We start from the raw sequence: 27,159 nt of genomic DNA, 5'->3' as shown, positions 1-27,159 counted from the left end.
GGCCTGTTTGAAATGAATAAAACTAAAAAAAAAAAGACCGTACCCTTTTATGTAATGATGTTTACTTTGAATTTATATTAGTTCACACAAACACTCTATCCATGCTTTTGTTCCCGCCCTCCGGTCCAGTTTAAGAACCCATTGTGGCCCTCGAGTCAAAAAGTTTGCCTACCCCTGGCTAGGATGTGGCATTAGAATTTTTAAAACTCCCCCCATGTTTTTTAAAAATATATTTTTATTGATTTCAGAGAGGAAGGGAGAGGGAGACAGAGATAGAAACATCAATGATGAGAGAGAATCATTGATCAGCTGCTTCCTGCACGCCCCCCCGCCACTGGGGATCGAACCCACAACCCAGGCATGTGCCCTTGATCGGAATTGAACCTGGGATCTTTCAGTCCGCAGGCCGACGCTCTATCCACTGAGCCAAATGGGCTAGGACTCCCCCTGTGATTTTGATGTGTAGCTAGATTGCAAACCACTGGTCTAGATGTTCTGGAAACTGAAAAGTGGAGCTCATGTCTTTGGTTTTCTCCTTAAAACCATGATTCTGGAAAAGTGATGCTGGGCAGTTGTTTCAGCTCTGGCTCCCCTTTCCTGGAGTCTTATCCAAGAGCTGGGAGCAGGGTGGGTAACGGGAGAGCCCCCAGGTCAGGAATTAGGTGGATATGAGGCAAAGTGGACAGTGGCCAAAATGGCCTGGTCTTCGTGTCAATGGCAGGACCGGCACACTCAGTGCCCATGTGGACCAGGCGGTGGTGACAGCCAGAAATAAACATTCAGGCCTGGCATACTTCTGCTGAACTGGGACGGGGATGGTAAACCCAAAGTATACTAGTAGCAGTAAGTCATTGGATTTAGGACCCACCTGGATAATCCAAGATGATTTCATCTCTGGATCTTTAAATTAACTCTGTTCTTTTGTGTTACCTGATAATCTGTATCCTCTCCTTGCAGGGTCGAGAATCTTTTTTTAAAAAATGTATTTGTATTTTTTTTTTAATTAAATCTTTATTGTTCAGATTATTACATTTGTTCCTTTTTTTTCCCCCCATAACTCCCCTCCTCCCAGTTCCCGCCCCACCCTCCGCCCTCACTCCCCACCCACTGTCCTCATCCATAGGTGCACGATTTTTGTCCAGTCTCTTCCCACATCTCCCACACCCCTTTCCCCCCCAAGAATAGTCAGTCCATTCCCTTTCTATGTCCCTGATTCTATTATAATCAACAGTTCATTCTGTTCATCAGATTATTTATTCACTTGATTCTTAGATTCACTTGTTGATAGATGCATATTTGTTGTTCATAATTTGTATCTTTACCTTTTTCTTCCTCTTCCTCTTCTTAAAGGATACCTTTCAGCATTTCATATAATCCTGGTTTGGTGGTGATGAACTCCTTTAGCTTTTCCTTATCTGTGAAGCTCTTTATCTGACCTTCAATTCTGAATGATAGCTTTGCTGGATAAAGTAATCTTGGTTGTAGGTTCTTGGTATTCATCACTTTGAATATTTCTTGCCACTCCCTTCTGGCCTGCAAAGTTTCTGTTGAGAAATCAGCTGACAGTCGTATGGGTATTCCCTTGTAGGTAACTGAGTTTCTTTCTCTTGCTGTTTTTAAGATTCTCTCTTTATCTTTTGCTCTTGGCATTTTAATTATGATGTGTCTTGGTGTGGTCCTCTTTGGATTCCTTTTGTTTGGGGTTCTCCGCGCTTCTTGGACCTGTAAGTCCATTTCTTTCACCAGGTGGGGGAAGTTTTCTGTCATTATTTCTTCAAATAGGTTTTCAATATCTTGCTCTCTCTCATCTTCTGGCACCCCTATAATTCTGATGTTGGTACGCTTGAAGCTGTCCCAGAGGCTCCTTACACTATCCTCGCATTTTTGGATTCTTTTTTCATTTTGCTTTTCCGGTTGGATGTTTTTTGCTTCCTCGCATTTCAAATCATTGACTTGATTCTTGCGCTCCTCTGGTCTGCTGTCGGGCGTCTGTATAATATTCGTTATTTCAGTCCGTGTGTGCTTAATTTCTAGTTGGTTCCCCAATATAAGATCGAGGGTCTTATTAGTTTTCGTGTAGATCTCATTAAGTTTATCGGCAGCTTCTAAACAGTTCTTGAGAGACCTTAAAAGTGTGGTTCTGAACTCTATTTCTTCCATTGACAATTTTGTCCTGTTTCTTTGTCTCCGCATTTTGTTATGCTTCCTTGGTGCACCCCCTAGTGGTCTTTGTTCGCAGTCTTATAGATAAATCTTGATTGTTGTAGCTAATTCCAGGGAGGGTTTGACCTCCAGGCCAAGTGGCTATGAGAATCAGCTGGGTCAGCAGTGAGAGAACTTCTGTCCTCTAGGGAGGTGCTAATCTAGCCTTTGCCTGAGGCTATCCGGCAAATGCCTTTGCCTGAGGCTATCCGGCAAATGCCTCTGTGCAGGGCTTGGGCGGGGCGGGTCGCACAGGATCAACAGGGTGGGCCGGAGAGAGCAGTTATGGCTGCTCCCAGTCCTGTCCCAAGGGGCTCTGCCTCTCTGAGTCCCAGCACCCGCTGCAAAGCTCGGAGAGAAAGCTGCACTCGCTCTGACCGAAGCCAGACAGTCCCGCTTCTGCCGTTTGAGTCTGGATCCCTAAAGACTCGCCCGGATCTGGTGCTCAGAGCCTGCCACTCCCTCCCGATTGAAAACGCCAGCCCGCTCCGCGCACTCCGCACCTCAGAATTTGACTTCAGCACTGCACCTCCTCTGAGTGTCCGTATGCGTTTCTCTTTCCTCCTAGTTGTAGGACTTCCACTCAGCCAGTGTTCCTGTGGTTCTGGGTGATGTCCCTTCCGTTTTTTGGTTTCACTTTTGAAGTAGTTGTTCAAAGCAGCAAACTCCGGCGTTAACCTATGCCGCCATCTTGGTTCTCCCAATGTATTTGTATTGATTTCAGATAGGAAGGGAGAAGGAGAGAGACATCAATGATGAGAGAATCATCGATCGGTTGCCTCCTGCACACCCCCTACTGGGGATTGAGCTCACAACCTGGGCATGTGCCCTTGACCGGAATCGAACCTGGGACCCTTCTGTCTGCAGGCTGACGTTCTATCTACTGAGCCAAACCAGCTAGGGCTTGAGAATCTTTATAGCTCATGACAAATGGGATAAATGAGTGACTCCGGCTACCCTTTGTTCAGATTTTCTCATAAAGTTCAGTCGTCAAACTGCATTTCTGCTGGCTTTTCTTCTGAACGGGATTCACCTGACCCCCTTGCCTTCTCCCTCCTCTAGCTGACAGCGAGACCATCCTAAAAGGCCTCCAGTCCATTTTCCAGGAGCAGGGGATGACCGAGTCGGTGCACACCTGGCAGGACCACGGCTACTTAGCGACCTACATAAACAAAAACGGCAGGTGAGATGGCCCAGAGTGCTCCTCTTTCCCTCTGAGCACCTCAGGAATGGGGAGGGGTTCGAAGGGCGGTAGAGGGTGGTGGTGTCCAGGGATTTTTTCCCCCCTCGTTGACAGTTTTTGAGAGGAGGCTAGAATTCAGTGCTTCTTGGCCTTAACCTGCACAGCAGCATTGCCTGGGAGCACTTCCACAACATCCCATGCTCAGGGGGAGGGAGGGTGGGTAGGTGGGAAGTGATCCGCCAAAGAACTTGTGTGCATATATGCGGAGCCCACGAACACAGACAATAGGGTGGTGAAGACCTGAGGGAGGGCAGGGTTGGGCTAGAAAAGGTCAGTGGGGGAAAGGGGGGGACATATGTAATACTTTTCAACAATAAAGATTTTAAAAAAATTCCATGTTCAGGGACTCACTCTCTCTCCCCCTCCCCCAGATTGAGGCCATTGAGTGTCAGTGTTTCTCCAAAGCCCCAAAGGTGATTTTGCTGTGTAGCCTAGAAGCCCTGAACAGCACAAGCAGTGTGGACTGGTAGGCAGTGATCTGGACTTGGTTAAAACAGGTTCCTAGGCCCCTGTCCAAGTTTTTCTGATGTGGTAGGTCTGGGGAAGCACCCCATATAGCAGCGGTCTCCAACTGGTGGTCCGCGAGGTCCGAAAGGTTGGCAACCGCTGCCATATAGCATTTCCAGCAGGCTCTCAGGGGATGCGGATGCTGCTGGTGACTTGACCCCACTGTGGGTACCAGTGTTCTAAGTGATCACCTATTAATGCAGACCATTGGCAAATGCAGGATGAGGACGCCTACAAGAAGCCTAACAGGAACCTGAGATCCAAGAGTTCACGTGTTTTGTTTTGTTTTCCCTTAAACTTACAGACTATCAAGACTTCATGTAATCAAAGTGTAGATGAAAAGTCAATGTGTTCTGAGACTAAGAAAGGGAACCTAAATTAACACGTGACCAGTAACAGAAGATGCCAGTGCATCGAGCTTTTGTATTTTCCTAACTCTAGGTTTGCACTATATCTAGACTGGTTTAGGATGCTCTGTAGATTGTTAGTAATTTGCACTCTTAATTTAAAAAGGTAAACTCCTGGGTATTTTTGATGGCTTTCATTCCATTTCCCCCAATGGATACAGAGTCCTAGAATTGCACGTGGCTTCATTAATGTCTCACACTCTCTCTCTGGTTTTTCTATTAAAATACACCCCCCTTGCCCAGCCACTGTGGCACAGTGGTTGAACCAGGAGGTCATGGCTCGATTCCTGGTCAGGGGCACATGCTCAGGTTGTGGGCTTGATCCCCGGTACAGGGCATGCAGGAGGCAGCCAATCAATGATTCTCTTATCATTGATGTTTCTATCTCTCCCTCTTCCTTCCTTTCTGAAATCAATAAAAATATATTTTAAAAAAAGATACCCCCTCAACTCGGTTTACAGAGGCCCAGAAGACAGTGCTGTGAGATGAGGGAAACTTAGTTTTGAGGCCACCTCCCCTTCCATTATTCTCTTTATATGTATACTTGGTCCACCCTTATGGCGGTACCTGGCATTCCCTCTCCTGATGCGTCTCAAAGATGTCCTCACCCCTCTCTCCCCAAGCCCAGATTTGTATTTCTAACGATGTAGCATACCTCCACATAATGTGTTTAGCAGATACCTCAAATGCATCTAAAGTTACTTCTTCCTCAAGGGTGATCAGAAATCATCCCTTTCTGCTCTCCATCATGTCCATGGTCTGGCCCCGTTTCCAGCAAGTCTGGAAGCAGTGGTCTGAGCTGTCACTGCACTCTCCAGCTCCTACACGCTTTCATATGCAGCCCCTCTCCGCCCTGGCCTCTCTTCTCTACCCTCCCTGCCACCATCTCTCACTGTCCTTGCTGCGGTCCATCCTTTGGGGATCACAGCAATTCAGACAGTGAAGCCTTGCATCTCTGACCATCTCCTCAGGGGACTTCGCAGCTGGCCCCACCTCCCTCGCTACTGCAGTTCTTGAAGCTTCTCCCCTAGACACCAATTTCAGCCATGCAGGGGGCTTAGAATTCCTCCTGGAAGAGAGTTTTCGAGTGATAGGAGCTGTTTGGAAATTGCTTTTATAAGCAGAAAAAATTAAAAGCATTGCTTAGTTTAAAGACATATTCTCTCCATTGGTCTTCCTCTTTCACTTGGTCAGCTGGGACCCATCCCCCTGGTGCCTGATCCATGGGTACCCATCCCGAAACCTCACTCCCCGCTCCCTACCACCATCCTAACACTTGCTCAAGGGAAGCACTGCAGCTCCATACCCTGCTTCTGGCCTGGCTTCTGGTTAATGGCCCCTTGGCCATGCAAGGTCCTGGTCCCCAGCCACCTTTTTATATGTCCTCCATATTCCCCATTGGTAACTTCTTTTTATTTCTGGTTTTAATCCCTCACGGTTGGTGCTTGGCACCCCACCCTCCAGCATTCTCTGTGTTATCCTGGTTCTTTGCAGAGGAGTCTGCTATAACCACCCAGGTGGTTAAAGGACCCCATTCCTTTGTGCTGCTGGGGGGGGAGGGAGATGATGATAATCAGCTCATTCAGGTATAGATGCATGTGTGGTGTCCTGGGCCTGAACTTGATTTTTGAGGCCCTCTAAGGGCTGAGGGTGAAAATTAACTAGTTGCATTTAGTTTTACATCCAAGCACATTGCCTATTGTCTGAACATAATTCATCTTCTAATTTAGTATATTTCAAATATGTGTTTAACCATGACTCATAGTAAGAAATACCTTCACATAGTCACATACACATCTGCGTATATATAATACAAATACACAGTATAATTGAAAAAATGCTTCCTCAAATAATTAAGTCAATGCATGTGATACTCTCACATTTTTATTTCATAAGAAATGCTGCTCAGATCCACTGAACTGGGGGTCAGAAAGCTTTTTCTGTTAGGAGTCACATAAAGTCTCTGTTGCATATTCTCCTTTGATTAAAAGAAACGCTCTCTTTAAAAGCGTAAAAACCCTGTTTCGAATGCAGGCTTTTTAAAACGTGCTGCAGGCTGGATCTGGTTTGCAGGCTGCAGGGAGTGTGCTGACCCTGAACTTAGCGAATTTAATCACCACCTGCCTGCATTTGGAAATAACCAGCTCTGGTTTTCTTTTTCCTTTTTTTAAATTGGATTTATTAGGTGACATTAGTTTGCAAAACCATACAGGTTTCAAGTGAACAACTCAACAAAGCATCAGCTGCGCAAGGCATTGTGTGCCCATCGCCCTAAGCAAAGTCTCTTTCTGTGCCCATTACCTCCCCACTTGCCCCACATCCCCTCTCCCCCTTTCCCTCAGGCTATCACCACACTTTTCTGTGTCCATATGTGTTATGTATATGGCGCTGTTTGAATTCTGAAGGTTAATGGGGAGAACCTAGTTGGCCCCTCCCTCCCAGTGGTCACTAGACCTGGCTGAATCACTTGCTGGGCAAGCTTCTTAAAAATCAGATTCACAGAACTGGCTACTGAATGACTTTCTGGGCCCAAGAACCTGTTTTGAAAACCTTAGTATTTGGCGATTCTCTCTAAATCTTTCCTGAATGATTGGTGGCTTCCCTGTCCCTAAGTGGCTCTAAAAAGGAAGCAACAGGGTTAAGTATGTAATTGGGTGGGGGCGGGCGGGGGGAGAATTGACATCTTTTTTTTTTCCCTTTTGATACAATTCCTAAACTTAAAATTATGCTTTTCTTCGTAGCTTTGCCAATTTGAGAATTTACCCACATGGATTGGTGTTGCTGGACCTTCAGAGTTACGACGGCGATGCAGAAGGCAAAGAAGTTGACAGTGTCGGTTTTTCAGTTATTTACTCAAATATTTGAGGGTCCCAAAGCCTGCTCCGTTTAATAATGTTAAAATGATTTCACTTAATTGCTGACTTCCCAGTGAACAGTAGACGTTCCTTCCTCCGCAGTGAGTGGTTTTAGAAGAGAAATAGTTGATCCTCAGTTGTTTGTAGGAACCTGGCTGCCACTTTTCCCTTGAGCTTGAGGACTGATTTTCCTGTGCACCGCAGCGAATGGAATGTAAAGCTTTAGTCAAGATGTTATATCTGCATTACCCTTGAGCCTCCCCCTTTCCCATTGTTTTCTTGGTAACTTAGACGGAGGTTAGGTCAGCAGCACGGGGACTGGTTGGTGTGGGATGCAGAACCCGTGGAGGCTGCTGTAGGGAGGGGAGGACAGGTGTATTTGGGTACCTGCCAGTTCACATAGCTCTGTCAACACAGCCTGAAGTTCCTGGTCTGTCATTTAGCAGCAGTTCCGTTCAGCCCATTCTAGAAGCCCATTGATTTGATTTCTTTTAATCGCAGCTTTTGAACAAAGTAGAAGAAAGAATGAAAGAATTGAGTCAGGACACTACTGGGCGGGTGAAGCGGTAAGTCCACTCCCGAATGTCCTTTTGTGTTGGGTTAAGTGATACAATAATCGGGAAGGTGGTGGTGTCCCTGAGTTGTGTCTGCTAAAGATGTGGCACAGATCAAAGTCAGCTTGTGCTTCTGGCCACATGGTAGACTGAGCTGGTGGCCCCTCACACCAAAACAAGACATGAAAGGACACACACGCGGACTGCGAGAGAGACATGCTGGATAAAATGAGACAAAGGCACAAAGGTGATGTGGAGTGAGTCCCAGAAGCTTGAAACTCTGGAGAGCAGAGAACCTGGTGAGGCTGCTGCCTCAGTCAAAGGGGAGCGAGGAAACTTCCCCCCTTCTGTCCAGTGAAGAGAAAAGGGCGCCTGTCTCTGATCTGAGTTCTGGGCTCCAGAGTAGAATGAAGCAGTTAAGAGATTTATGACAGGGTGGGGTGACAGAAAATTTGCAAGTGAGAAGTCTTTGCAAGGTACTAAGAATCAAGAGGCCACCCACCTGAGCAGCCACAGGTAGGTTCTCTTCAAATGGTAATGAAGACAGTTCAGCTTTCCCTGTCCAGGAGTGTAGCCACTACACCCCATGTGGCTCTTTAAAATCCTATATAATAAAAGTGTAATATGCAAATTGCACACTGACCACCAGGGGGCAGAAGCTCAATGCAGGAGCTGCCCTCTGGTGGTTAGTGCGCTGGGACAGGGGTAGCTCGGCTCAGCCACAAGCCAGGCTCCCGGCTGCGAGTGCAGTGGTGGTGGTGGGAGCCTCTTCTGCCTCCGCAGCAGTGCTAGGGATGTCTGACTAACTGCTTAGGCCCGCTCCCTGCAGGACATCCTCCGAGGGCTCCTGGACTGTGAGAGGGCACAGGCCAGGCAGAGGGATCCCCTTCCTTCCCCCCCAGTGCACAAATTTTCGCACACCGGGCCTCTAGTTAAGGTAATAAAAAGAAACAGTTCAGTTCTTCAGTCTCACTCCGCTCATGTCAATAGCTAATGGTTGATGACTGCCAGGTTGGACAGCGCAGAGGTATTTGCCAGAGGTGTCAGATGTTAAGAGCTTTGCTAGAAGCTATAGTGTCAACATTTATTAGAACGGATAGAGTCTGGTAGGTCCTGGGAATTAATGGATTTACAGCAAGTCATTCTCAGGAGTTTGCTCTTGCCTGCCTGGGTGGTTCCTTATCAGGCCCCCAAAAGTTAGGAGGCTTGCTCATAAAGGCCAACACATAGATGCAGAGACATAGAGGGACTTCACCAAGGTCATGCCATCACTGATGGAAGCACCTAGAATACAGATTTCTGTAGTTCATGGCCCTTTCCAGGAGAGGGAATCCTTATTGGCAAGAGCTAGGATGTTTAAGTACTTAGTGGCTCAGCATGCTAAGTGTGATCAGTCCATAGGAAGGCTCCAGGGCCATGTACCAGAACTAGGAAGGCGTTTAGTCTCTGGTGGGGCAGAGAGCAGGAAACTGCAAGTGAAAAGAACATGGCACAGTGTAGAATTTGCCCGCTTTTTTTATTTCTGTCAGAATGCCAAGTTCAGTTTATGTGTTCTCAGCCCCTTCCCCATCCTTAAAAAACACATCCACACCCACGCTCTTTTCTGGATTTGTTATCTTTTCCCATTTCTAAGAGTTTTCCTTATCTACAGCCATTTGAATTGAACGGGTTCCCACTGTGTTGTAAAATGTCTAAACTTGGAGATGATGGATTGGCCGACTTCAAAATGCCTCTGAGTTTTATTGGTCTGATTTTTATCGGAGTTAATTCTGGGAAGAAGGAAACAGATGGAAGGCATTTATGGGCCTCAGCATTTATGAGAAGTCTGGTTCGTTTGTGTCTTTCTGGTCCAGGAGTTTCTAAAGGGATAGTGAAGTTAGGCTTTAGATGTTCAGTTTGAAATGCAGAATTTGTTTTTGCTTGTCACTGTTTTTACGTCTCTTCATAAAATCAGGGTGGAGGTCACTGTTTTTCTGTCTCCTCATAAAATCAGGGTGGAAGGAGGTGAGAGGTGGTTGGAAATACTTTGTGGTAGGCCCTTTGTTATTGACTTCAAAAGGAAAAGGATGTTGCCACTTTTCTCTCCCGGGAATGACATTGTTAGAGAGTCATTAACAAATAACTCAGGAACATCTGAAATTATTACTCCCCTATGGGCAATGAAGTAAATGTAATTTTTCATCTATGAAGCCATGTTTTTTTTAAAAATATACATTTATTGATTTTTTTTTACAGAGAGGAAGGGGGAGGGATAGAGAGTTAGAAACATCGATGAGAGAGAAACATCGATCAGCTGCCTCTTGCACACCCCCTACTGGGGATGTGCCTGCAACCAAGGTACATGCCCTTGACTGGAATCAAACTCAGGACCCTTCAGTCTGCAGGCCTATGCTCTATCCACTGAGCCAAACCAGTTAGGGCTGTTTTTTTGTTGTCGTCTTTGTTTTTGTGTTTTTAGAAAATGTATTTTTGTATTCTACTTTCCAAAAGAAAAAGAACAGGAAAACAAGCTCACATCAGTTTTGTTGCAAATAATTCTTGCAATTTACACATCCGTACCTGAGGCCCAGGGCGTATTCTGCCTTTCTTTTCTTTTTTTAAAAAAATATTTTTATTGATTTGAGAGAAGAAGGGAGGGGTGGGCGGGAACGAATATCAATTAATTTCCTCCGGCACACATCCCGACGGGGATCGAACCCACAATCTGGGCATGTGCCCTGCCCCAGGTACCAAACCAGTGACCTTTTTGGGCCCTGGATGATGCTCGGTGAACTGTGCGACACTGGCCAGGGTCTGCCTGACTTTTCTACCATCCAATTTTGATTTTCAGCAGTGATGGTTGGAACAAGAGTTTTGTAGGCTTCCAGAGTATCCCCTGTAGCCCATCACGGGGAGATAAATGCAAGTCCCGGTAGGATGAGTACTTCATCGCGGTAATGCCTTCCCCATCGTGCTGCAGATCCTTGTTGTTTCTTTGCCAATCTTTACAAACCACTGTGTTGTAGTTAAGGAAAGAGGCTCAACCTTAGCCAAGGTACTGTTGACATCACTGAGATTGGGCATTGTTTATTTTCAGTGGGTTTGCCCATAATTCAGTGAAAGCCGATAGCTGGCTGGCTGGCTGTCAACCAGGAGGTAGGTTTGGTAGGTTTCTGCCCCTGAAAGCTGGGGCTACTCCTCACCATCAGCCAGGGGTGGAGGAAGAGGCTTCCCCCAAGTCCTATTTGCCTGCTGTTGGGATGGGGGAAGGTGTCCTGATTGGGGCTCCACATTTTACAAGAAAAATGTCTGATCCTGCCTAACATTCCAACAGCTGAATTTGTTTATCTGAAAGATGAAGTGGTAAATCAGGAGCGGTTAGCGTTAAATGAGAGTATATGCCAGGGGTGGGCAAACTTTTTGACTCGAGGGCCACAATGGGTTCTTAAACTGGACCGGAGGGCCGGAACAAAAGCATGGATGGAGTGTTTGTGTGAACTAACATAAATTCAAAGTAAACATCATTACATAAAAGGGCACGGTCTTTTTTTTCAATAGTTTTATTCATTTCAAACGGGCCGGATTCGGCCCATGGGCCGTAGTTTGCCCACGGCTGGTATATGGGAACTTGATTTTGTAAATCTCAGTGTCCTTGACTATTTCCCCATGAGAAGCCTCTTTAACTTACAACAGGTCCAGACTGGACTCTGGGTAGCAGGTGAGCGGGGAGAGAAAAGAAGTTCATTGGAGCAAGTCAGAGGCCGCATCTCCCGGCGTTTGAGGTGTCTGCAGCTGTTTTGCTATCACACACCACTGTCCGAGAACACATGACTTGGCGACGGGTTGTGCCATGTGTGCAATGAGTTGTCATTGTGTTTGTATTCCAGTTAGATTTGCCAAGCCCCTTTTCCAGGTCTGTGTTTCCCTGTCTCTTAGTGTCCTCTGCTGGTGGTTTCTAGTACACTCACCCTGTCTGAAGGACTGAATACTTCTGCAATAATGGAATCAGAAAATCATCAGTTGCAGCCACTCTAGTAATAATAGGTTCAGGCAAGGACCTTGTAGATGCCAAAGCCACCGGTGAAGGCTTCTTGGGAGATGAGGACCTTACCCAGCTTGGGAGGATCACCCCACAGCTTGCTTAGTAATTTTAAAGGGACAGAAAGGTACCTTTGCACATGGACAGATCTGGTGCCATCTACTTCAACTGATTGGCCACACTTAGCATCACCTATAATTGGACAAGCACACAACCCCTGTCCCTATTGTGGTGCCTCTAGGACATGGTTCTCAACCTTCTGGCCCTTTAAGTACAGTTCCTCATGTTGTGACCCAACCATAAAATTATTTTCGTTGCTACTTCATAACTGTCATGTTGCTACTGTTAGGAATTGCAATGTAAATATCTGATATGCAGGGTGGTCTTAGGCAACCCCTGTGAAAGGGTCGCTCGACCGTCAAAGAGGTCGCGACCCACAGGTTGAGAACCGCTGCTCTAGGATATATGTCAACCTGACTCTAATGAAGATGATCAGGCAAACCCACCTGAGGAGTTTTCTGCACAGTACTTGGTCTGGACTTTTCCAAAGATGTCAAGGGGGGAAAAAAAACTAGTCTAGATTAAATGAGGCTAAGAAAGGAAAAAAAAGAAAACCCAGCAAAATACATTGTATGATCCTTCGTTCAAAAGCAGAACAACTATAAAGGACATTATTTGTACAATTGGAAACACTCGGGGATGGATTCTGAACTACATGGTGGTATTACGTCCATGTGCACTTTGCAGGAATGTGATAATGGCCATGTAGTTAAGTAGGCCATCTTAAGAGATCCCTGCTGACATATTCGGGGTAAAGTGTGATGTCCTCAGTGGCCATTTTCTCCAACTTTTTACAGTGGGGCCTTGACTTACAAGTTTAATTCGTTCTGAGACCGAGCTCGTTAACTCAAATTACTTTGTCAACTCAATGCAAAAAATCGGCCGAGAGACAGCTGGTATCTCAAAAAACTCTTTAGTCGGGACACTCCTAAGTCAAGGCCCCACTGTATTAGGAAAATTTAAATCATGCCAGGAGGGTTTTTAAAGAGTAAAGTCCTATGTCCAGCAGTTGTGGAGATTTGGTGGCCATGTTGGTTAAACCTAAAAGGCCAAGCATTAGATTTGTGGGTGCTATTCAGGAGTCAGCCTGGAGCCATGTGGCTTGCTTCCGCACACTCTTGCTCCCAAGTCCAATTTTAAGGCAGGCTCACCATAAGCGGCCTTCTTACAAGGCTCATTCTTGTCTCCCTTTTTTTCCAGATTACCACCCATAGTTCGAGGGGGGACCATTGACAGGTACTGGCCCACTGCTGACGGCCGCCTGGTTGAGTACGACATAGATGAAGTGGTGTATGATGAAGATTCACCTTATCAGAACATTAAAATTCTGCACTCGAAGCAGTTTGGAAATATTCTCATCCTCAGTGGGGATGTTAGTAAGTATTCCAGCCCTACCCCAATTGTATAACAAAGTGACTGTGTTGGCCCCTAGCCGGTTTGGCTCAGTGGATAGAGCGTCGGCCTGCGGACTGAAAGGCCCCAGGCTCGATTCTGGTCAGGGGCACATGCCTAGGTAGTGGGCTCGATCCCCAGTAGGGGGCATACAAGGATCAATGATTCCCTCTCATCATTGATGTTTCTATCTGTCTCTCCCTTTCTGAAACCAATAAAAATATATTAAAAAAAATTTTTTTTAAAGTGACTGTTGGATTATGTTGTTTTCCTGACAAATATCACTGTTGTGGATTTGCCCAAGTTTGTCCTTGGCACTGGTGTTTTTGAAATGAACATTTCTGTTGTGTTCACTTGTAGATTGGGCCTTTGTGTTTTACAGCAGAGCTAGGAAAACTTTGTCTCTACATTCTTTTTTCTTAATTTCTTAGTATTGAGTATTTGGATTGTATTTCCAAAAGCATATAATTGCTTATTTACAAAAATATTTTTGTTATGGAAAACCTCACATCTAAGTAGACAAAGTAGTATGATGAACCCACATAATACCCTCACCACTGAGTGTCAATGGTTATTGACTCCTGGCCAGTCTTGTTTCCCCTAAACCCCAGTCCACTTTCTTTCTCATTATTTTAATTGATTTCAGAGAGGAAGGGAGAAACATTGATGATGAGAAAGAATCATTGATCAGCTGCCTCCTGCATGCCCCACACTGGGGATCTAGCCTGCAACCTGGGCATGTGCCCTGACTGAGAATCGAACTGTGACCTCCTTGGTTCATAGGTCAGTGCTCAACCACTGAGTCATGCTGGCTGGGCTGTTTCTCATATTTTGAAGCAACTCTTAGATGTTGTGTTATTTCATCTGGAAAGATATAATTGCTTTTAATAATTCATATCAGTACATCCTTAAGACCAAGTTTTTTTCTGAGTGACTAATGCAGACATGTATGTCATCTATGTGTGTAATGTATTGTATTGGGATCGATGAAAAATCCACAATCCAAAAAACTACTTTTATGCGTTGTCGACTGTATTTAAAAATTGAAAATGGAAACATCTTGGGCTAGAATCCAGCCCTTCCGAGAGGGGTGTGAGTCAGGTGGTGTGTGGGTTTGGGTAGAGTCACCAATTTGGGTCTGTTTCCTTCCTAGATCTGGCGGAGAGTGATTTGGCGTATACCCGGGCCATCATGGGCAGTGGCAAAGAAGATTACACTGGCAAAGACGTGCTGATTCTAGGAGGTGGAGATGGGGGCATTTTATGTGAAATAGTCAAACTGAAACCAAAGATGGTCACTATGGTAGAGATATCCTTTTTATATGGAATCAGGTTCAATGGGCTGCTTTTGTTTTCTTCCTCCCTTTTTGTCTCATGAGTCCAGTTAATGTTATGAGGGAAATGTGTGATAAAGAGTGCCTTGAACAAACATTACAATTTAGTACCAATAGCCTTTTTATGTGGCCAGCAACAAAGAAGCAGAGATAATCTAGTTGCAAATGAAAAAACAAGCAACTTTGGTACCATGTCTACTCAGCAGTTGCCAAAATAGCTTCTTTATGAGAAGAAAAAAAAAATTCATTTCTTTTTGAATGTCCTGGGTGCAAAAATATAATCATTGTCTTACTCATCTTTTTTAACTTGTGATACATAAATGAATGTTATAAAACTTCTGTTTGTCTTAACCTTTTTAAAAAAGTATTACTATTTCAGAATTCTTTGATATGTTTAAATTCTGGCTAAATTTCTCCTTAACCTGTTCCGAACATTGACCAAATGGTGATTGATGGATGTAAGAAATACATGCGAAAAACATGTGGTGATGTCTTAGACAATCTTAAAGGAGACTGCTATCAGGTACTTGTGTTTTCCAGATAATGTTTTTAAGTGAACTGATAATATAACTAATCTGAATTGTGCCTTCCTAAAACAACTTTAAGTATAACTGGTTAAGAAGATAAATATATCATCTTGTACGGGAGGAGAATTTTCTGTCTACCCTTCTAGTTCTTGGTTGAGACTCCTATAATCACAAACAGATTAACAAGAGAAAAACAGACGTTTATTGGCATGTATCCCTCTTATGTATGTGAAGGTCCCAAGAGAAAAGTGAGTAACACAGAGGTAGCTTTAGAATTTAGGCTTAAATATCATCTTCTATATAAATAAAAGCCTAATATGCAAAGTGTCCACTCTGAAATTTGACCGACTGGGAGTTCGATTGCTCTCTATGACGTACGCTAACCACCAGGGGGCAGCACGTAATGAAAGAAGGCCCCAGCCGGCAGCCGCTAGGGACCCTACCCATGCACAAATTTTGTGCACTAGGCCTGTAGTCTTAAATAGGGAAAGGGGAGAGTAAATGACTTTTCGGAAAGACGGATGGGCCCTTAGAAGAATAGATAGAAGGCAAGGTAGTTTGCGACATTTTGTTGGAGTCCACGTAGTGTTAATCTTCTCTCCTGTGCTAAGAGGCAATGTTCCTGTTTGAATCCTCTGGGGAGGGGAATGGATGACAGTTGAGTTTCTTTTGGAGGATCTGTCTTTAGGCAGATAAGGGGAGTTCAGAGAAAGCCTCTCTAGTCAATATGCCAATGCAACACATTTTGAGGTGGCATGTTCTGGTCCCCTTCATTCTCTTTGTGAGTTATATGTAGATTTATATTTAGGGCAGAAGTGTACTTACAATAAGAAATAACTATAATTTCTGAATTTAATAACACTCATTCATTCTTTTTTTAATTCCATTTTATGACCTGACAACCACCACCTTTTGTCTCTCTACCCTGGATAATCTCTCTGTGTCTGGGTCTTTCAGAGGGAATTTGCTAAGCAAACTGGTTCCTGTCCTAAATTCTACTGTACTTCAAGTCCACCCATCATTACAGTTTGTAGGATACATTTTGTATTATATTTTAGGATGCATGTTTGATGTTCATATCTGCAGTACTTTTTAGAACAATATAATCAAGCAAATACTTTATTTGAACAAAAATCTTGTGTAACTCTAGATGTATAGACATTTTAGATGAGAGCTTCAGTTTGTTGATATATAAATTACCCCATCCCATTGTCCTTAAAGTGTGTGCATCCAAATTTGATTTCACGGTACACACATGTTAATTTTTTAAGCTGAGATAGGAATTATTTCCACATTACAGTGCAGTTTTGACTGTTTTGTGGACAAGAGGAAAAAATACACATTTTACTTATACTATGTGAAAGTTTAAAAGGGGTGGGGAATTAGGTTCTTCAGAGCATGACAGATTTTTTCACAATGAGCTAAAAGTTACCATTGTTAACAAATAATGTTTGCATTGTTAGCCAAGCCCTCTGCCCTGGGTGTCTTAACATTGCATGCTCACATGTGTACCAAGCGGATATTATTTATATTTTATGGATGAAGAAGATTAAACTTAGAGTTTGAAGGACATTTATTCAAAGTTATAGGGTAATTTTAGAGGAGTGATTCAGATTCCTAGTTCCTTATATGAATTAAGGAAAAGATGAAACAGAACCCCAACCCAAACCTGCAGTACTGTGGAGTTGTGCATGTGGATTTGTGCACTGTTATAATTAACTAGAGGCCTGGTGTACGAATTTGTGCACAGGTGGGGTCCCTCAGCCTGGCTGGTGATTGAGGCCTATGGTGGGCTGGCTGGCTGGGGGGAGGGGCCACAGGACATTGACTGTGAGAATGCACTGACCACCAGGAGGCAGCTCCTGCATTGAGTGTCTGCTCCCTGGTGGTCAGTGTGTGTTATCGTGACTGGTCAACCGGTTGTTCCAGTAGTTCGGTCATAATGGTCGCTTAGGCCCGTGGTCGGCAAACTGCGGCTCGCGAGTCACATGCAGCTCTTTGGCCCCTTGAGTGTGGCTCTTCCTAAGCCTTAGGAGTACCCTAATTAAGTTAATAACAATGTACCTACCTATATAGTTTAAGTTTAAAAAATTTGGCTCTCAAAAGAAATTTCAATTGTACTGTTGATATTTGGCTCTGTTGACTAATGAGTTTGCTGACCACTGGCTTAGGCTGTTATATATATATATATATATATATATAGAAGGGCATATATAAATGGGAAGATTTACTAATGGCCTGGGAAGTAAACCTTTCCACTTGAAAATCCATCTGAGGGCAGAGCACTGAAGGCAGAAGGTGACACAGACAGTTGGACATTTTAGAGAAGGGGAAAGTAGTATTTTTGAAATTGCTGGGCTCTTGAGGAAGTTGTTTGCCTGAACATATCCTTTTTCCCCTGCCTTCTTTCTGGAACAGAACAACCAGCAGGGGAAGCCTGTACAATTCTTCTGAGGCACACAGTTTTCCCAGCTCTAAAGGGGTGGAGGTTGCTGGTCTCCCTGGCAGCGGCAGACAAGCCCCTTAGGCATTAAAATTCTACCATCAACAGATCCCCAGGACCTTGCAACTGTTTGTCTTCTGAAAAATAGAAAATTACTCTGTTAACCTTTTATTAGAAAATAGTAAGCGTTCCAAAGCACTTATAAAAGAATCATTAAAATAGTACAAAAAGAATACTAAAAGCCGATTTCTGTATGGGCAAGATTTCCAAGTATAAAATAGTAGTAAGTTAAATCTGACACTTTATTTAAAGACTTACATATATTATGTGCAAGAAAGTTTAGTTCATAAATGTAAAAATATGAATCTTAAAGAAATCAACATTATTATATGAATAATTTAAAGGAGAAAATAATTGACATTAATAGATGCTAAAGTATTTGGGAATATATAGTAATTCTTTTTTTAAAAAGTCAAAATAGCCGAAACCGGTTTGGCTCAGTGGATAGAGCGTCGGCCTGCGGACTGAAAGGTCCCGGGTTCGATTCCGGTCAAGGGCATGTACCTGGGTTGCGGGCATATCCCCAGTAGGAGATCGGTGTTTCTCTCTCATCGATGTTTCTAACTCTCTATCTCTCTCCCTTCCTCTCTGTAAAAAATCAATAAAATATATTTAAAAAAAAAGTCAAAATATTTGTCTTATGACATCCAGTTGGCTTAGAAGTATTTATAAAATATTTTAAAATTTTCTTTTATTTTTTTCCATCACCATTTATCCCCTCTATGCCCTCTTATACCCCCATCCCTACCCCCGTAATCACCACACTATTATCCATATCCATGAGAGTTCTCTCTCTCTCTCTCTCTCCCTCTCTCTCTCTCTCTCTCTCTCGCTCTCTCTCTTTCTCTTTTTTTCTCTCTCTTTTGTTAATCATCACCCAAGGATATTTTTCCCATTGTTTTTTTATGTGTGTGTGTTGTTGTTTTTTAGATAGTAAGTGGGAGGGAGAGAGAGAGAGAGGCAGAGGGAAACATCTACATCTATGTGATGCGAGAGAGACAAATTGATTGGTTGCCTCCCGCACTCACCCTGATCAGGGCAGGGATCAAACTGGCAACCGGGTATGTGCCCCTGACCTAGAATCAAACCCTTTCATGCGCAGACTGGTGCTCTAACCACTTAGCACACCAGCCAGGGCCTCTCTCTCTTTTATTCTTTTTTGCTCAGCCACTCTAACCCCCTCCAACCTCCCTTCCCCCACCAGAGCTGTCTGCCTGCTCTCTATCTATGTGTCTGTCTCTATTTTGCTTGGTAGTTTAGTTAAATTCGACATATGAGTGAAATCATATAGTACCTGTCTTTCTCTGACTGGCTTATTTCACTTAGCATAATGCTCTCCAGGTCCATCGATGTTCTCACAAAGGGTAATGAAATTTCTTTAGGTAAAATAAAATTGCAAAAGAAGGGCAGCTACCTAAACATAATAGAAACCATCAGAAACCTAAAGATAATATTGTATTAAACTAGGGGCCCAGTGCATGAATTTGTGCACCTTGAAAGGAACTGTGAGCCGCGAGGCTACGGTGGGCACAGGGGTGGGTCTCGGCCCATCCTCTGCACCCTTGCCCGGCCCCTCCTGCCGCGGCCCCTGGTCCCCTCTCTGCCGGCAACCCCACTCCCGCTGCCACTGCTCCCATGCGCTGACAGCCTGCCATGTTCCACACATCATGTTCCACACATGTCCCCTGGTGGTCAGCGCACGTCATAGCAACCGGTTGGTTGGTCTGCCGTTCGGTCTGTTTTCATATTAGCCTTTTATTATATAAGACTAGAGGCCCGGTGCACGAAATTTGTGCACGGGGGGGGGGAGGGATAGGGGGATTCCTCAGCCCGACCTGCACCCTCTCCAGTCCAGGAGCCCTCAGAGGATGTCCTACTGACGGCTTAGGCCCGCTCCCCGTGGTTCTCTGCTCTCTACGGGGCCTGCCTGCTCCACACCATGGCGACGGGCAAGCAGGCCCTGCTGGGTGCTGCCTGTGGGCAGTGCTTGCCTGCTTGCGGATTGCCAGGGTGACTGCCAGCAGGCACTGCTGGGCGCTTGCCTGCTCCGGGTCACCACAGCAATGCCTGCTGGGCTCACGTTGCCGGAGTGATGCCGCCAGCGTCCTGCCCCGGCTGCTATGGGTGCCACCATCTTTGTCACAGAGTGATGGTTAATTTGCATATTACTCTTTTATTAGATAGGGTGGTATCAGCTCAAGAAAGAGTCAAACAAGTAGAGAATTTTTATGAGCTTATTTGAGCCATACTGACAAAAATTGCCAGGAAGCAAAATCTCAACTGATTGAGAAACTGCTCTGGAGCTTGGCAGTTTTGCACCTTACTTTATACATTAGACTCAAAGGAGGAGGCATAAGCACAGTTACATGAAATCCATTGGTGATAGATTATGGAGGTGGGGTAAAGTAAAACTGGGGGCAGAATCTCTGAGATTGGATAAAAAGTAAAACATACTTCTTTTACATTGGTGGGTATAGGATAGTTAACAGTTAACAACATGATAATAACAATGAGGGGTTTTGTGGCCTCTGCTCTGGTGCAGTGAAGGGGTCTGGAAAAAAAAGAAATTACCCTGACATTCCAAAGGTATGTTATGGTAGATGCAAAAAAAAACCCGACAGGCACAGTTAAGGTAAAGATTGACTTTTGTCAAGGGAGATACAGGCCTAGGACATGACTACCCACCATGACTGCTTTTAATTAGGAAGTTTTAACTCCACACCGTCTTATATGTAGTTCCTTTAGGTCTCTGAGTTCGTAAGGCAGCCACACAGGCCTCCCCTGAGCCTGTCCAGTTTAGTATGTGGCCCCTTTCTCATCCATAAGGGAAAAATACATAAGGCATTTCCTCTAAAACTAGCGTGAGGATGCTTATTCCCTTTATTCAGCATTCTTTTTGAGGCTTTACGTACTTCAGTAAGGCAGGAAAATGTAAAGAATATAAATATAGAAAGAAATTATTTGCCAATTGGTTAGAAGATCTAGGAAACTCATCTAGAAATCTAGTTGAATTCATGAAAATTTGGTAAAGTGATTGCAGAAAGGCAGACTTAAAAGCTCCTGCTATGCTAACCACAAAACAGTTTGAATGGAAATTGGGGTGGAGGGTAGATTGGAAATCCTATTTAGAGTAGTAACCAATTGTTAAATACCTAGGAATAAGTTTAACACAAATCCGGAGTATTGTGAGACTGATAAGAATTACGTTAAGATCCTATTGAAAGAAAGCAACTGAAGTTTGAATCTGTGGAGAGACATTACATTTCTTGGATGAAAATATCAGAACAATGTCTTTCATCCTAATGATAAATAATTCTAAAGAGAATCCCAAGGGAGTTTTTAGAATTTGACCAAGTGATTTTGAAGTTCATTTGTAACAATAAGTTTCTAAGAATAGCCAAGAAAAACATTTAAAATAACTGTAGTGAAGGGAGATTTGCCCTCTTATAATCCAATAGGAAGTATGATGTAGACACAGGAAGAGACAGATAGATAACAGGAGTGTCACAGAGGCTTGAACACATGCAGCTAATATGTGGTGTAAGGTGTGTTGACTCAGCTCAAAAGAGTCAGAAGGCTTTGGCTAGCAATAAATGAGATTTATTCAAGGGTATTAGGGTTTACAAATGGGACATTCAGGTAGGCAATGCCAAAAGTTTTCCAAAGCAGAAAGAAAAGCTGAGAGTTTTTATAGCAAAAGTACATTCTTAAGTAGAGTTCATCCTGCATTCTTAGCCCATGAGTCGGTTCAGGATGGTAAGCTTCACATGTCCCGTGATCTGGACAATGGAATAATTTCTTCTGGAGGTCATTCATATGGTCATCTGAGGGTTTGATGTATGTGCAGGTATTGATGCACAACCAGCAGATGTGTATGCAGGCATTGACGCAGGACTGGGAAGTTCAGAAGTTTTAGTTCCTAGGATAGTTAAGGCAAGAATACAGTCACTTGTGCCTCAGCTTACTTTATTTTGATAATTTAGCAGCTTGACCATAGTGACTCCATTTTATTTCTTCATTCTGTTTCTTCACTCCATTCCTTCATTCTACTAATCATTTTGCTTGGGTAAAGGAGATTGAGTTGATTTAATAAGTGATGCTGGCATCATGGACTGTATACTAGTATATGCATGAGAACAAAGCTAATTAACCTTAGAAGCCATAGAAAAATCAATTTCAGATGGTTTAAGCTCTCTCTATAAAAACTAATACATGGCCCTAGTTGGTTTGGCTAAGTGGGTAGAGAGTCAGCCTGCAGACTGAAGGGTCCCTGGTTAGATTCCAGTCAAGGGCACAAGTCCAGGTTGCAGGCCCATTCCCCGGTAGGGGGTGTGCAGGAGGCAGCCTATCAATGGTTCTCTCTCATCATTGATGTTTCTATCTCTCCCTCTCCCTTTCTCCTCTCTGAAATCAATAAAAATATATTAAAAAACAAAAATAAAACTAATATTTATAGGAAAGTTTAGGAGTTGGGAAACATTTTTAAAAAGGACAAGAACCTCAGCAATTGAAATGACAACATAATACTGTAAACAAAACCAAAAGGCAGACTGAAAACAATACTGCTAACAAACAGGACAGGGACTTAATCCGTTTAATATATAAAGAGACCCTACAACATTTTTTAAAATTGTTTTATTGCTTAAAGTATTACAAAGGGTATTACATATGTGTCCTTTTTTCCCCCCCAGCCCTTGACAATCCCCTGGCCTCCCCTACCCCCCAGTGTCTATGTCCATTGGTTATGCTTATATGCATGCGTACAAGTCCTTCGGTTGATCTCTTACCCCCGTCCCTCCTGCCCCCCAACCCTCCCTGGCCTTCCTGCTGCAGTTTGACAACCAGTTTGAGGCAGCTCTGCCTCTGTATCTATTATTGTTCAAAAGTTTATAATGGTCTCTATTATCCATGAATGAGTGAGATCATGTGATATTGGTTTAACCATATGAATTGGTACTTCTCAGAAGGCAGAAGTCAATAACCTGAAAACGTTTAAGACAAGATGTTCACCCCTATTGGTGGTACAAGAAGTTCATGTGAAAATATTAGCAAGGGATTTGATACAAATAGAAGAAGGGGGACAACAGCCAATGCTGGGAAGGATGAAAGGAAATAGTTGTTCACATGCATTGATGATTGGAGTGTGAATTGCCTTAAAAACTAAAATGCACATGCCTTTGTCTCAGCAATCCCGTGTTTGAACATCCAGCCCACAGACAGAAAAACATCTATACTTTATTATGGAGGTTTATTATGGCTGTATTTGTAGAGGCCAAGGCTCAAAGATGATAAGTGTAGAACATTTTAATGGAATGATACAGTTTTTACAAACATCATTACCTGGAATGATGCTAGGTAAATATTTCCAAGTTTAGAACAATGTGTGTGATCCTAGTTTTACAAAAGAACAAGCACTTGTTTTTATTTGCAGGTGAGACTTTACAAGAATCTTTATGAGCACAGAGAAAAAACTTGAGATTTTTTAAGCACTTAAATGGGATTGATAAATAGATTGAAGGCAGCTGGGGTGTTAGTGTTAGTGTCTTTACTGTTTTTGCATGGTTACAGTTAAATGATGTATTAAGTGAAGCACATTATAAAACACTGGAGGCCCAGTGCATGAGATTCGTGCACAGGTAAGGTCCCTAGATCTGGCTGGCAATCAGGGCCCATCTGTGGGGCGACTGGCAGGGTGATTGGGTCCCCCGCTCGCACCCACCTAGGCTGGCCTGGCATCACCCGCTCGCCAGCCCCACTCCCTGCTGCTGCCGGTGGGGGCCTGCGGGCTGGGGGCAGCTCCTGCTTTGAGTGTCTGCCTCCTGGTGGTCAGTGCATGTCATAGCAAACCGTTGTTACACCGTTCAGTCGATTTGCATATTAGGGTTTTATATAGATAGATTAGGACCATAAGATTTAGTTACCTTAAAAGATGTGACATTCCACTGTGGAGAACAGTATGGCGTTTCCTCAGAAAACTAAAAATGGAACTCTCTTTTGACCCAGTGATCCCACTTCTAGGAATATATCCCAAGAAACAAGCAACACCAATCAGAAAGGACATATGCACCCCTATGTTCATAGCAGCACAATTTACAATAGCTAAGATTTGGAAACAGCCTAAATGCCCATCCGCAGATGAGTGGATTAAAAAAACAGCCTAAATGCCCATCAGCAGATGAATGGTACATCTACACAATGGAATATTACACAGCTGTAAAAAGGAAGGAACACCTACCATTTGCAACAGCATGGATGGACCTGGAGAGCATTATGCTAAGCGAAATAAGTCAGTTGGAGAAAGATAAATATCACATGATCTTACTCATTTGTGGAATATAATGAACAACATAAACTGATGAACAAAAATAGATCCAGAGACAGAGAAGCATCGATCAGACCGTCAAACCTCAGAGGGAAGGCAGGGGAGGGTGGGGGTAAGGGGAAGAGATCAACCAAAGGACTTGTGTGTGTGCATATAAGTCCAACCAATGGACACAGACACCAGGGGGGTGAGAGCATGAGTGGGGGGGTGGGGGGGGCAAAGGGGGGATAAGAATACATGTAATACCTTAATTAAGAAAAAAAAAGATGTGACTTTGAGTATATGTGTAAGAGCAAATCTGGAATAGATTATTTTAGGGAATTGTGGCAAGGTAGATTTTTTTTTCTTTTTTACAAAAATATATTTTTATTGATTTCAGAGAGGAAGCGGGGGGCGGGGGGGGGAGAGAGAGAGAGAGAGAGAGAGAGAGAGAGAGAGAGAGAGAGAGAAAGGAAGGGAGGGAGGGAGGGAGGAAGGAAGGAAGGAAGGAAGGAAGGAAGGAAGGAAGGAAGGAAGGAAGAAACATACATCAATGATGAGAAAGAATCATTTTCGGCTGCCTCCTGTGGGGATGGAGACCTGACCAGGAATTGAACCGGGACCTCCTGGTTCATAGGTTGATGCTCAATCACTGAGCGACACCAGCCAGGCTAACCTTGATTTCTGATTTATTTGTTATTTGTGATTTTTTTTTACACAAATACGTATTTTGCAGCTAGAAAAATGAAAGACAAGGGGAATAACTCTTGCCTAGTTTAGGATGTTGCCTAGAGCCAGATGTGTCCCCAGCACTTCAAAGATAAGGCAACCCCCAAACTCAGTTCCTGAATTTACTATAGTGTCTCGATGAGAATTCCAGCTCTTAGCTGCTATACTTACCTCCTTAATAACTCTGTTTTGGGAGCTGGTATGTATTACATGGCTTTATTACCGTCAGTACTCATAAATGTTAGAGGAAATTGAAAAACCTTAGGTTAAGAGTTTGGAGTAAAGTGCAAAAATACATCAATAGACAATGAAGTTATTCAGTACTCGTGTAGAAGAAAAACTAAAAGTAGAAGAAAATACAGATAGTAGCAGAGGCGATATAGATTAGGGTTTCAGATAACTCTAGGTGTACTTCTTGGCTCTGTTACTGGGTGCCTTTGCATAAACTTTGTATCCTCATGAGTTTGTTTTCTCCATTTGTAAAACAGGGATAATGATAGCACTTGCAGAGTTGTTTAGATAAAATGAGATGGCACATGAAACATGTAGTAAGCACTGAATTTTAGTTCTTATAGGCATGGGTGGAAGTCATTTTTATTTGTGTGGCAGGTGCTGTGGGATGTCAGCTCCAGCTTGAATTTTCCTCTTCCTCTACAAGTGTTTAACTATTTCCACATGTGTTGGCTCACCCGCATTATTTCTGTTCTTTCTGGAAGGTTCTAGTAGAGGACTGTATTCCGGTACTGAAGAGGTACGCCAAAGAAGGGAGAGAATTTGATTATGTGATTAATGATTTGACAGCTGTTCCAATCTCCACATCTCCGGAAGAAGGTAGATTTTGTTTTGTTTTTAACCACAAGAACGGAAATGTTCATGGAAATGTTTTTCTTGGCACCATGTGAGAATGATAGGATGTTGGAGATTATCTAGTTAAGTGTCTTCATTTTTTTTAAAGGTAGTTAAACTGAGGTCCACGGTGGAAAGAGGGCTGTATTTGGCTTTGGTCAAATCCTGTCCTGTTCCTAAATGAGCAAATTAACTGTCATTTGAAACAAACATGAAATAAAATGACTCATAATTACATCACTAATACATTAGCTTGTTTGATAATTTGCCCTAGGTGATTTTTAACCTGTAATGGGACAAACTGGTGACCTGCCTAAACAACGCCAGAGACGGTTCCTTTCTCAAACCCCAGGCTTGAAAGCACTGCTGGGTTGGGGTTTGAGTGTTAATGATTTTTCTATAACCTTGTCTTCCTGCTGAGTTTTCAGGCTGGATCCCTATCTGATGACCTTTGCAGTTTCTCTCTTGGGATGTTGCTGCTTATCCCCCTTACTTAAAGCTGTCCTCTTGCAGATTTCAGCCACTGCCTTTTGTGTCGAATCTTTATTGGTGTTGTGAGAACAGTGCTAAGTAAAGCACATTTGCTTTTGACCCACTTGGGTATGTGCACATGTGTACAAGATACCCAATTTATATATTCACTAGAGGCCCAGTGCACAAAAATTCGTGCACTGGGGGTGGGGGTCCTTCAGTTCCCTTTGCCCCCTCTCACAGTCTGGGAGCCATCAGGGGATGTCCTACTGATGAGGAGCAGGCTTAAGCTGCAGTCAGGCCTCCTTCTGTGGGAGGCGACTAGGCCGATCATGGGAAGGCAGCACCCCATCACCCCACTGCTGCTGCCACTGCCAGCCAGTAGGCCCTCGCTTCTTAGTGCTGGCCCTGCCCCCTGCCCACTGGTGGGCAGGGGGCAATCTTGGGCCAGGCTGGCTGGGGGAAGGGCTGTGGGAGGTTGAGGCACAGCAGGTCGCACCCCATCTAACCTCTGCAGAGGCGTGGCGCCGGGACCAGGAAAGGAGGCAGCAGCGGGGCTCCTGCAGGAGTGGCCTCGCCTTCGCTCCCACTCCTGTGGCGGCAGCCCCGCCTCCGCTCCCGTGGTGGCCCTAGGCCAGGGGTCCTCAAACTACGGCCCGCGGGCCACATGCAAATACAAATATTGTATTTGTTCCCGTTTTGTTTTTTTACTTCAAAATAAGATATGTGCAGTGTGCATAGGAATTTGTTCATAGTTTTTTTTTTAAACTATAGTCCGGCCCTCCAACAGTCTGAGGGACAGTGAACTGGCCCCCTGTTTAAAAAGTTTGAGGACCCCTGATCTAGGCCCTTGCGGCCGCTGTGGCTTTGTCCGGATGGATGTTCGCTCTAATTAGCATATTACCATTTTATTAGTATAGATAAGTGAGAATACATTTTCATTGATTAATAAGCTCTCCAATATTGGGTCTTAAGCTCAAGGCTCTTTCTTTGGTATTGTTGAGTATTGATGCATTTTGTTTCTGATGCATGCAAACCCATATTTAATAAACCTACATTTTTCAACATCCAGATTCCACATGGGAGTTTCTCAGACTGATTCTTGATCTCTCCATGAAAGTACTGAAACAGGATGGGAAATATTTTACACAGGTAGGCTTCTTAACTGTTCCCCACCCCCCTAACTCTTAATAAGCATTTTCTATTTTGAA

At 43.8% G+C, this 27,159-nt stretch overlaps 1 protein-coding gene across 2 annotated transcripts in view; it reads left to right on the top strand.

The window, feature by feature from the left end:
- SMS (spermine synthase) overlaps positions 1 to 27,159 on the top strand; it is a 60,371-nt gene that overhangs the window by 23,715 nt on the left and 9,497 nt on the right. Inside the window, exons 2-9 of one of the 2 annotated variants that reach the window (XM_059680471.1) lie at positions 3,265 to 3,385; positions 7,101 to 7,191; positions 7,716 to 7,780; positions 13,047 to 13,222; positions 14,392 to 14,535; positions 14,994 to 15,094; positions 25,348 to 25,462; positions 27,021 to 27,100. In XM_059680471.1, the coding sequence (XP_059536454.1) occupies positions 3,265 to 3,385; positions 7,101 to 7,191; positions 7,716 to 7,780; positions 13,047 to 13,222; positions 14,392 to 14,535; positions 14,994 to 15,094; positions 25,348 to 25,462; positions 27,021 to 27,100 (893 nt within the window). The remainder of the gene's footprint in view (positions 1 to 3,264; positions 3,386 to 7,100; positions 7,192 to 7,715; positions 7,781 to 13,046; positions 13,223 to 14,391; positions 14,536 to 14,993; positions 15,095 to 25,347; positions 25,463 to 27,020; positions 27,101 to 27,159) is intronic. The other variant, XM_059680470.1, reaches the window with a different exon arrangement.

Source organism: Myotis daubentonii, chromosome X (assembly GCF_963259705.1).
Source record: "Myotis daubentonii chromosome X, mMyoDau2.1, whole genome shotgun sequence".
NCBI classification, from domain to species: domain Eukaryota; kingdom Metazoa; phylum Chordata; class Mammalia; order Chiroptera; family Vespertilionidae; genus Myotis; species Myotis daubentonii.
Note: the sequence above shows the minus strand (reverse complement) of the source record. Positions and strands in the feature narration are given on the sequence as shown.